Source organism: Triticum urartu, chromosome 3A, assembly GCF_056163025.1.
Source record: "Triticum urartu cultivar PI428250 chromosome 3A, HENAU_Tu73, whole genome shotgun sequence".
Lineage (NCBI taxonomy): Eukaryota > Viridiplantae > Streptophyta > Magnoliopsida > Poales > Poaceae > Triticum > Triticum urartu.
The window spans coordinates 705487372-705499694 of NC_141875.1; the positions used below are offsets into that span (position 1 = coordinate 705487372).

The window sequence follows — 12323 nt, forward strand, 5'->3', positions numbered from 1 at the left end:
GTTAATGTTTCACTAAATAACGGTTAAGTATAACTTTTTCCTAGTAACAAAACAACAGAACCTGTTTGGGCTAGTGGTTCTCGCGTTAGGTTTTGGAGAAAAAGGACTGAGATCCTGAGTTCAAAACCTAGCTATCGTGGGCCGGCCCAGTAGCGCGACGCTTCAGCGCCAGAACGCGAAACCGGCGCTTGGGGGGGGGGGGGGGTACCGAAGCGGGACTTTCGCTAAATTGATTTAGGCCACGGTCGTTGAAAATCTCATCTCGCCGGCTCGAAGCCCTTTCCAAAATCCAACTGTATAGATGACAACTATCATGCGTCCAGAATTTCGTCAGATCTCTGCATAAGGGATAGAAAACCGGCGCTGCTCTTCAAGTTAGACATCGCTAATGTGTTCAATTTGGTTTCTTGGGAATATATTTTTGAGCTTCTTCAACGCATGGGCTTTACTGCTACATGGCATGACTGGATTGGGCTGATTCTATCTTCTGCCTCCTCTGCATGATTGCTCAATGGATCATGAGGCGACCCGATTGAGCATATGTGTGGGCTGCACCTGGGTGATTGCCTATTGCTGCTCCTTTTCATAATGGTGATAGGTCCTCTCGACTGTCTGCTCGTTGCAGCGGTCGAGCCTGGCATCCTCGCACCCATCTGCCGGGCTAGTGTGTCAAGATGAAGGTCATCCCGTATGCGGACGATGCAGTCATTTTTGCTAGAGACCATATTACTCGGTCTTAGAAGTAGTACGATGTAACGTAAAAAAGCTCATTGAAAATTCCCACACGTTGCCACATATCTCTTCCTAGGTTGCATTGGAAACAGAGGTGAAGCACGTCCTCCGCATCTTCTTCACAGTTCACACACAAGACATTGACCATCAGGTCGCACATGGGGATTTGCTCCAACAGACTTCTATTGAAGCAATCCATGTAGAGCACTCTGTTAGCACAACCTCTAGCACTTCCGGCATAAAAGACGACGAATCGGCGAGACACTCACACTTACAAACAGATGCCCACGTACAAGCATGATGCTTGATCGATTCCGCTGAAAACACAATATGCCGGAACGTAGAAAGCTGGCTTGTAAGTTGCTAAAGTAGACTTCAGCAGCAAAACCTCCCCCAAGTGCACGAATGCATTTTTCGTCCCTTTTGATCCTCACCCCACCAAAACTACATCATAGTATAGGCGTTTGGCTTGCGAACCATCTTTGGTAATCTGCATACAGACATGGAAAACACTGAAATAGACCGGGTTCCTGCTTTCATCAGAATTTCCTTCCTTCTGATTGATATCAACTTCTTGTTCCAACCCAATGCACTTTGGCGCACTCGTTCTAGAATATGCATAAAGCAGTCACTGCGATCTGCCCCCACAAGCGTTGGTAGGCCAAGGTATTTGTCAGAATTGATATTTAAAATATTGCACACTTCTGCTCTTGTCTTAACAATTGTATTGGGGCTAAATAATAAACTTGATTTGTCCACACTAACTAACTATCCAGAAATAACACAATAATCGCTAAGAGAACTTCGCAGAAAACTGCATTTGTTGCATTTTCCACCGTGTGAATTATAGAATCATCAGCAAATAAAAAGGCGAGGATGGTGCATTTCTACACGCCTAAACCCCTCTATGTGCGAACCAACCGGTGGTTGGATGGCTATGAGGACAGTGGTATCCCAAGCCCACCATGATTCAATTTTTAGACCTGACACTGGTGCTCACATTTTCCTCGATTTGTTCCAAGCCTTCCGGTGATGTGCGTTTAGTGGGAGGAGACGTTTCCATCGACTACAAAGGTGACTGTAGCGACTTCGCCAATTTCAAGATGATGAGTCGACTCAGTGTCACGGAGGTGCTCATATGGGTAAGGTGTGAGTGCGTGTGTTCATAGGGTGAGTGTATGTGCATATGTATGAGTGTCTGTGTTTGTATTGCGTTAACACCCCCTCCCCTCTATGTCACCAATTTCTTCTTCATGCATAAGTGAACTAGAAAGCCCTTGTGTGCACAATTAAAATAAATAAGGAGGCAATGGATGCCCTTGTCTTGAGCCCTTGGTAGGTTGGAAGTTGAGAATTATACCTGATACTTTATTCTTTTTTAAGGTACCTGATACTTTATACTATATTATACCGACGCCATCATAAAAAATACCTTATTCTCCTGGAATCCCAACCTTAACATAATATTCCTCAAGAAAACCCACTACACTCTATCGTATGCCTTGCGCATATCCAGCTTGTCTGCACATAAATCTGTCTTCCCACTTCTCTTATTTTCTTATCTTGTGAATGCACTCTTAGGCAATAAGCACATTATCTGTTATAAGTCTCGGATAAAGGCACTTTTGGTTGGTGAAATAATCTCTGGTAAAATTATCTTCAGGTTTTTAGCAAGCATCTTTGGAATTAAGACTACTGTCGTTTCATTACACCCCTCCGTCATTTGCCTCGAGTTTAGCGCCTCCTGGACATCCTAGTTTTTTTTCCTAGAAAATTGCACGCAAACCTTCGGGGCCATGGGCCTCGATACCGATGATACTGAAAATAGTGTGCTTCACTTCATCGTCCGTAAAGGGAGCAGTTGTTCATTCATTTATTTATAAACTCTCGGAAGAATTTTTTCAGGAAATCCAAGATCTGTATTGTCAACTTTGGAAAAGAAAGAGTGAGCAAAATAATTTTCGATCATCGGGTTTGACATGTCCGCACCTTCCAGCCCGCTACCCCCCTGGTCATCTTTAAGCCATTTCATCAGGTCACGTTATTTCTGGCCAAGGCAAATTGTTGGATTCTTTTTGAATTGCCGTAGCCGTTACGTAACCAGTCTACCATAGCTCGTTGGAGCCTATGCAGTTCCAGGTAGGTGTTCAATCAAGTCCGCTAGTTCCTTTCTTTTCATGTCACTTTTATTATTAGTCATAGGCCCTTTGATCACATGTGCGAGCTGTTTCTGTACCTATTTAAGCTTCTTTTTCAAGTTTTTAACTACTCATCAATCCTAGTTATGTAAGCTTAATGCATCATACGAAGCTTCCCCAGTATCCCATTCCCCTGCACATTCAAAGACGCTTCATCCCATGCCTGCATGACCACCAGTGGGACATACGTACTGAATTTTCCAAACATAATTTTCACCAATGGTTAATCTAGAACTTCCGAAAAGAAACAGAAAACCACATGTAACACTTTTCTCAACAGTCATAATATTGATTTGTTGCTTTATGTTTAAGCACCATGTTTTTACACCCACACAAGTTTACTCAACAACCAGACAATATCTGCAAGGTAATGATCACACAATTTGACAATTAGAAGCACATAACATGGAAGAAGATGCTTCATAGTTGAAACATATAAAGAGGAGCAGGAGCAAGCAGGCACTCATGGAGATTCTGGCCAGTCAAAACCAGCGAAGCCTTCGCCGAATACACCACCATAGAACCTAACTTCTAGTCCTTCGAAAGAGTGATCGTCGTCCCATATGGCCTCGTCGTCACTCTCGATGACGAAGTAGTCATCATCCGTGAACTCTTCCCATGAATAGATGGAGTCATCATCAGAGCACTCATCCCAGAAGCTGTTCTCATAGCAATCATTTACGCGGGGGCCTAGGATTTTCAGCCCAGGATACTTCTCTTGCAAAATCTTATCATCAATGTCCCAGCAGCCATGCAAATCTAAGAATTTGAGGTCTTGGCACTGCGAGGCGATCTCGACGACATCTGTAGTCGCAATCAGCATGTATCCTATGTCGAGGTGGCAGAGCTTTGGCATGTTGTACGCAATAGCACGGGCCTCGTCATTGTGGGACACCTTCCCTGCGACATCCATTGGGTGCATGACTCGCCGAAGTCTGACAAGGGATTTGCAGTTCTTACCAAATGCCTCCAGAGCACGAGCGCCAATTTTGGTGCAGCCGCTTACATCCAGGAATGTAACTTTAGTCAGTCTTTGTGCGACATCTTCCACTATGCCGTCGCTGATCTCGCTCCTTGAAATCTCCAAAGTCTTGAGGGATTGTGCACTTGCAAAAGAAAACACGGTAGGGTAAGTAAGTTTTATCAAAATATTGTGGATAGGGTCATCGGTAAACAAAGTACTATTGATATGATGCATAACCCTTGTTCTAGTAGGGTCGTGACCAAAACAAATTCAAAATGGATACAACGTACTCAATTAGCTATCAACCTCGCCTTTTTTTAGCAAAGAAGGGTTTCCGCCTCCGATTTCCATTAAGGGCAAGCAATAAGCGAGCTACAAGCACCAGTTCTTGCGACATCTAAAAAACATGCCCAGCTACTACTACTAAACAACTATGACATGACTCGATCGCAACAACAATAAAGGAAGGCGCAAATCTCGGAGGGAAATTGTCACCCCTAGGGCGAAGCACAAGCAAAAGACATCACCAGGAACAATCCCATTACAAAGTTCAGAAGCAAAGCAACAGGGGCACGCCTATGAATTCAGTTTGTAACATCCTCGTAATAAGAAAATAAATGGTAGCCAGGAAAGGACTGGAGCATTGTTAGTTGAGGAAATGGTTGGTAATACCATTTCGAACATGTTCTTCTACCCAGATGTGCTGGATCTGGTACCATGTTCACAACATTTCCCACTATTAGGAAACAGATTAAGCCAGAGGAGCATGATTGTGCTAGTAACTTCAATGGTCCCTGTACCTCGAAGTAATTTTTATGACGTTTGAGGTGTTTTGTAGTTCCGGTGAATCTTTACAATAGATCTGGTAATTTTCGCAAAAAAACTTCAATTGACCATATATAACCATGTATTTATAGATTAACACACTGGAATGATACTACCCCATTTGTATTTATGCAATTGAATGAATAATTTACAAGCATTTACAAAAATAATTGCCAAAATATATGCACAATTGTTTATAAATGATTGGAGTCAACGATAATAGATGACCTTATTGTGTAAAGAGTAAAGACAAATACAACAGCAAGGCAAGTAATTATGGAATCAATTATGTTACACGTAACGTACTTCTTTATGTTCATTAGCACATGTCTCACTAATCAATATACGTGTTAACATTCATGCCCGGTGTTTCTCACACATTTGGACACTGTGACTGTGAGATTGTGTTCTCCAGCCCATCTTCGCCGTCCATTTTCTTACTGTCAGCGCTAAAACCCTACTACCCCCTCACGCCCTTCCGTCTACCGTGGCCGCCACCTTCTTAGTTCCCGCCCCTCCTTCCCGTCACCATCACCCCCCTCCTCCCTAACTGCCTCAGTGATCCAGCTCCTATATAATGCATTTACACAACCATCATACTTCCCCTGCCACTACACCTGTGGCAATCTAAACCATTTTTGTCCAATGAAAGTCCGTATGCATTTTGCAAAGATGATACACAATCTGAAGAACTACTCCAGCAATATGCACATTTCCACGGGCTAATGGTTCGCCACTAACAACAATAATAGGAAAAACAGACATTGTTCCCATCTAGGTTATCAAATCTCATGAGGAAAGGATCACCAAAATAAAAATGATTTTGACTAAAGAAGACTACTTACTGGTCCGCGATTAAGGCGAACAATGAGTCGTTGGGAAGCCTGGACACGCTAAGGCGATGGCACGAGCCAGCGCTGCGAGAGAGGAGCATATGAACCATGCTGGTGATCTTGTCAGGCTCGCTCTGCTGGCTCCACTCCTGAATGTCGATGTCCTGCCAGCAGTCGGGCCCTGAAACCACCCGGCTCCAGGGTTTACAAATCCCCGGAACCACAGTGAGGATCTCCTGAAGGGACAGTTTGCAGAAGATGATGCCAAGAGCATCTCGTGCTAGGTCCTCCCAACATCTGTCCTCACTGCACTCTTCCATCCTTGATCCTTCCGATCCAGGACCGACCATGCAAGTTGTATGTCCACCTGTCTTAGGAACAATGATATATTACCCTGTGTGGTAAAATTATTTGCTTAATCAACACAGTTGAAGGGTTGAAATAGCATATTCAGAATTTCATGGCGACTTATATTAATACTCCAATATGAAAGTGCAGTTAATCCAGTTAATCACCATTTATTTCGAGATAATAAATTGCCAATATATATGGCAAGATCACCATAAAGGAGTATCTGTATCAAAGGTATGGAAATATAAAACCCAGGGACCACGATAAAAATTGAAGGAAACAAATCACACCGAGATGAACACATGTGCAAGATTTCCCTTACCTGACAAGAAAGAACTTGCAGCTCAAACAAAACTAGAGGAAGAAATGAGATCTGAGCGAGATGGCTGGGAGAAGAGGTGGGAACATGAACTGAGATATGGCGGACTGCCTAGATCACCGAACCCAGAATCCAGATATTAAAAATAGCACCATCTTGGAACAAAGCAAGCTGGTTACTGGGAGCGAAAACCCAAATCAGGAAACCTAAAGAACAAAACGGAGAGCAGCAAGAACCAACCAAAAGCCAGCAGGGCCCAACCAGCGATTACGAAGAGGAGCACGCAGCAGATCTGAAGCAGCCCCTCCGCCAGAGACAAAAAATTCGAGAAAAGGAGGGAGGGGAGACGGCCGGGACAGTATCGTTAACGACGAGAGACCTGCGAGGAACAGGTGTTCTTCACGACGGCGAGATGCTTCGGAGGGTGAGCTTACCAGGTCGCGGAGGAGGAGGAGAGGTGGTGGTGGTGGTGAATCTGTGGGAGCGTGGGGCGTCTCGGCGATGGGGTGAGGAGGAGGAGCGAGACTGCGAGAGGGATACAGCCGAGTGTAACGGCGAGAGGACCTTTCTCCTTTTGTTGCAAGCGCGTGCCTTTTTCTGCGGTTTGCAGGGGGATTCCGGGGTGCGCCGCCAGGATTCAGGCCGAGTGAGTACCACATCGGAGTAATTAATTCCTAAGCTGAAAAGCCTGAAACGTGATGCGATCATAATAATTCCTTGACACGAAAACGTGATTGTAAGCTTGAACGAAGAAACTACAGATGGAGTAAGCCATGTTTTTTTTTCAGAAAGTTGTTGATGTTGATACAAGATTTACATATATATGATGCTACAGTGTGTGGGCTAGCTAGATTTGGTAAACAGATTTCATGGTACATGGCAGATATGGCTTATTACATTTTTTTTTGCGGAAAGACATGGCTTACATTAACGTAATCAGTGTAAAGTTTATGTTCTATGTTTTCACAAAAAAATGAGTTTATGTACTATGGCTTTAGTGATCTTGTAAACGACATTTGGGATATTTTTTCCCCATATTTCAACTATTACTTCTCTAACTTCACCGTGTCCCCTTTCGCACGCTTCTTTGCTTTGAAAACACTTGAGCCATTCACTCGTGCGGCGGCCGAATAATCCAATGGCCTCTGACTTGGCCCATCATCATTCAAGTTTCGTGTCTGCTCTACATGACTTGCACACAATAGATGGTGCATATCCTCACCCACCCACCTCCCAGGCAAACAACAGTGAGAATAACTGCAAAGTGGTTATGTCCAATTTGAGGAAATTAGGTTCCTATGAAATCATGAATTAGCTCTTGGCCATGTTATTATCGGAAACAACGAAGAAACATCAAGGTTTCCACCGGAAGGGGCAAAAGGATAAGATATTTTCCACGCCTACTATTGTTCTCGCAGATTAAGCCAATGTAAAATAAGTTTGACTGAGCTAGGGATTGAGTTCTTCCCACATGAAAAATATTAGAAATTTGAACTTCTTACCGACACACTACGACCGCCCTCCTTCCCGTGGTTTTCAGATTTGAAAAGGTTGGAACCCTTCGCTTAACTCGCGGGACACAATCCAAATGGACTGGAATTCGGTCCATCATCTTTGTAACATCGCACCTACCCTAAATGTTGCCATCAATTGGTCGCGCCTTCCGCTCGAAAGATGGCCATACCCCCCCCCCCCCCCCCCCCCCCGGCGTACAAATGCCTTGAAGAATAACAGGAAAGTGGCGATCTCCATCCTAGACCTAATATCCAATCATGGCGGGTTGTCAACCAAACCCTTGAACGAACAAGAGAAATGTAGTCTACAAGAAAAAACGAAGAAGAACTTAATGGTGACACTGATGGAGGCAAAAACACAAAATATTTCCTGCCTATGCTTCTTGCAAATTATGCCAAAATAAATAAATATGTTTCAAACATTGTAAAGGATTTTTGGATGAAAACATCCAATTTTCAATCATTACTACCACAACTAGGTTTGTTTTTTACCATATCCCACTAGTCATGCTTGACTCTAGTACCGCCCTCCTTCCCGCTATGAAACGCTTGGAACCATCAATCCTCAACAATCCAACAGCCTAAAATTTGGCCCATCACCATTCAAACATCATGCCTGCTATAATTGCCGCCATCAAGCGGCCACGTCTTGTGCTGAAAGGATGGCAAATAACTCCCTCCTGCCCCCACAAGCGTGCGCACAATAGACTAAATTGAGGAAATAAGGTTACTATCCTATCAAAAATTAGCTCTTAGGTGAGTTGTGATGCAAATCCTTCAACAAACAATTACAGAAGTATTTCCTATTGGAAACAACAAAGCAAAAGTCACATCTGCACTAAAGGAGATAAAAATACAACATATTTCCATGGCTATGCTTCTTGCAAATTACACTAAAATAAAATAACTATGGTTGGGAATTCGTGAAGGAATTTTGGGATCATTTTTTCTTCCAATGTCCAACCATTACCTCCTAAACTTTTATCTTTTGGGAAAGAACAACGATGCCCATCTGAACCCTCCAATGAAGAAATAAGATAGGCCTTTACTTTCGAGAAGGCTTAACGTATACTACACATTGTCATTGAAACATCGTGTCTGCTCAGGTAGCTTCCCTCAAGCGATGGCACCTTGCACTTAAAAATGTCACAAATTCCTTCCCCCGCAAATCTGAGGGCAAATAACTACAAAATGGTTATTTCGATATTGTATGAAATTAAGGACATTCAGTTCCTGTCCCACCAAGAGTTAGCTCTTAGACCCATAATCGAACTCCTCACACACCCCTTCAACCATCTCCTACATTTTTTTACAGTAATGATACCACTAGTAGAAAACAGGACTTTGGTCCAGGCCGGGTCAGCCCATTAGTCCCGGTTCAGTCCAGAACCGGGACCAATGGGGGCATTGGTCCCAGTTCGTGAGCCCAGGGGGCCGGCCGGGCCACGTGGGCCATTGGTCCCGGTTCATCTGGACCTTTTGGTCCCGGTTGATGGGACGAACCGGGGGCAATGGGCCTCTCTCCTGGCCCACCACCATTGGTCCCGGTTGGTGGCTTGAACCGGGACCAAAGGCTCCCGTTTGGTCCCGGTTCATGCCACCAACCGGGACCAATGAAGTGCCTATATATACCCCCTCGCGTAAGAGGAGAGCACACTGCTCTGTTTTTTCTGGCCGAGGGGGAGAGGGCTTGGTGGTGCTCTAACTCACCTCCTATGCACACAAGGTGTTCGATGGAATGCCCGAGCCACACTACTTAAGCTTTCTCCTCTCCAAGCTCGACCTCCAAGCTCCATTTTTCACAATATTTGTCTAGGTTTCGCGGTCCTTCACGCCCCGTCCCCGTCTTCACCGCCGTCGATCACCCGCGCCGAGCTCATCGCCGGCACCACCGTGGTGAGCCTCTTGTTCTTATCTTCTTTCCGAAAGGAAAAATATTCTTACTTGTATGTTTACATAGATACTTGTATTATTTTCTTACTTTTATTATTGTATCTTATATAGTGCGATGGTTTTGGTATCCGCCCCCATCGGCCCTCGTCCTGTCTATGATTCGGATGTGGTATATATATTATCTTTATAACTATTGGTTCGTTTATTGTTTATGAAAATTATGCCGACCAACGTGACATAGATTTTATTTATGTAGGATGTTTGTGAATCGGAAATGCCAACCGACCCTATTGTCGAGAGGTTAAATTTAGTTGAAGAAGAAAACAATTTGTTGAAGAAAAAAATAAAAAAAATTGAGGAGGAGAAGATGATATTGGAGTTGCATGTTGCGGATGTCGTTGACGATCACAAGATCAAGATGGATGCAATGCGCTTGAAGATTAGAAAGATTAGAAAATATGTCATTCATACCGAGGCTTGGTATCATTATGCCGTTGGATCAATTGTTACCTTGGTTGCGATTATGATCGCATTTGTTTTCGCATTGAAATGTTTTACATAGTTTCAATGTATGGTTTAATTAATTAGATGCTCTGGAGAGCTATATGTTGTTAGATGAGAACTATGTATGCACTTTGGTTTTAATGTGATGATGAACTTCTATTAATTTGGACGCTTAATTATATATAATGCACGCAGATGAACCGGCAATGGATGTACGGTGACAAACACACCTGCGAGTACATTAAGGGCGTGCATGAGTTTCTCGATGCGGCTGAGGCAAACAAGCAGAATGGTTTTATGTGTTGTCCATGCACTGAATGTGGGAATACGAGGTCTTACTCTAACCGGAAAATCCTTCACTCCCACCTGCTTTACAAGGGTTTCATGCCACACTATAATGTTTGGACGAGGCACGGAGAAATAGGGGTTATGATGGAAGACGGCGAAGAAGAAGAGTACGATGACAACTATGTGCCCCCTGAATACGGTGATGCTGCAACGGGGGGAGCTGGTGAAGATCAAGAGGAACCAGACGATGTGCACAATGATGCTGCAACGGGTGAAGCTGCTGAAGATCAAGAGGAACCAGACGATGTGCCCAATGATGATGATCTCCGCCGGGTCATTGTCGATGCAAGGACGCAATGCGAAAGTCAAAAGAAGAAGCTGAAGTTTGATCGCATGTTAGAGGATCACAAAAAAGGGTTGTACCCCAATTGCGAAGATGGCAACACAAAGCTCGGTACCATACTGGAACTGTTGCAGTGGAAGGCAGAGAATGCTGTGGCTGACAAAGGATTTGAGAAGCTACTGAAAATATTGAAGAAGAAGCTTCCAAAGTATAACGAATTGCCCGACAGTACATACGCAGCAAAGAAGGTCGTATGCCCTCTAGGATTGGAGGTGGAGAAGATATATGCATGCCCTAATGACTCCATCCTCTATCGCGGTGCATACAAGGATCTGAACGCATACCCGGTATGCGGTGCATTGCGGTATAAGATCAGACGAGATGACCATGGTGATGTTGACGGCGAGCCCCCCAGGAAGAGGGTTCCTGCGAAGGTGATGTGTTATGCTCCTATAATACCACGGTTGAAACGTCTGTTCAGAAACGAAGAGCATGCCAAGTTGATGCGATGGCACAGTGAGAACCGAAAGAAAGATGGGAACTTGAGAGCACCCGCTGACGGGTCGCAGTGGAGAAAAATCGAGAAAAAGTATTGGGATGATTTTGCAAAGGACCCAAGGAATGTATTGTTTGCTTTAAGCGCAGATGGCATTAATCCTTTCGGGGAGCAGAGCAACAATCACAGCACCTGGCCCGTGACTCTATGTATGTATAACCTTCCTCCTTGGATGTGCATGAAGCGGAAGTTCATTATGATGCCGGTTCTCATCCAAGGCCCTAAGCAACCCGGCAACGACATTGATGTGTACCTAAGGCCATTAGTTGAAGAACTTTTACAGTTGTGGAATGGAAACGGTGTACGTACGTGGGATGAGCACAGACAGGAGGAATTTAACCTTAAGGCGTTGCTGTTCGTGACCATCAACGATTGGCCCGCTCTCAGTAACCTTTCAGGACAGACAAACAAAGAATACCATGCATGCACGCACTGTTTAGATGACACTGAAAGTATATACCTGGACAAATGCAGGAAGAATGTGTACCTGGGCCATCGTCGATTTCTTCCGACCAACCATCAATGTCGAAAGAAAGGCAAACATTTCAAAGGCGAGGCAGATCACCGGAAGAAGCCCGCCATGCATAACGATGATCGCGTACTTGCTATGGTCAATGATTTACACGTAATCTTTGGAAAGGATCCCGGTGGACTAGCTGTTCTGAATGACACTGAGGGACACGCACCCATGTGGAAGAAGAAATCTATATTTGGGGACCTACCCTACTGGAAAGACCTAGAGGTCCGCTCTTCAATCGACGTGATGCACGTGACGAAGAACCTTTGCGTGAACCTGCTAGGCTTCTTGGGCGTGTATGGGAAGACAAAAGATACACCTGAGGCACGGGAGGACCTGCAACGTTTGCATGAAAAAGACGGCATGCCTCCGAAGCAGTATAAAGGTCCTGCCAGCTACGCTCTTACGAAAGAAGAGAAAGAAATCTTCTTTGAATGCCTGCTCAGTATGAAGGTCACGACTGGCTTCTCGTCGAATATAAAGGGA

The 12323-nt window shown here is 44.4% G+C and overlaps 1 protein-coding gene across 1 annotated transcript; it reads right to left on the minus strand.

Moving 5' to 3' along the window:
* Positions 1-3213: 3213 nt before the first annotated feature.
* Positions 3214-5902, minus strand: LOC125528287 (F-box protein FBW2-like). Its single transcript, XM_048692777.2, has 2 exons — positions 5565-5902; positions 3214-4036 (listed from the first exon to the last, which is right to left on the minus strand). The coding sequence occupies exons 1-2, from the start codon at positions 5900-5902 to the stop codon at positions 3394-3396; spliced, it is 981 nt and encodes a 326-aa protein (XP_048548734.1). The 3' UTR covers positions 3214-3393.
* Between the last annotated feature and the right edge of the window lie 6421 nt (positions 5903-12323).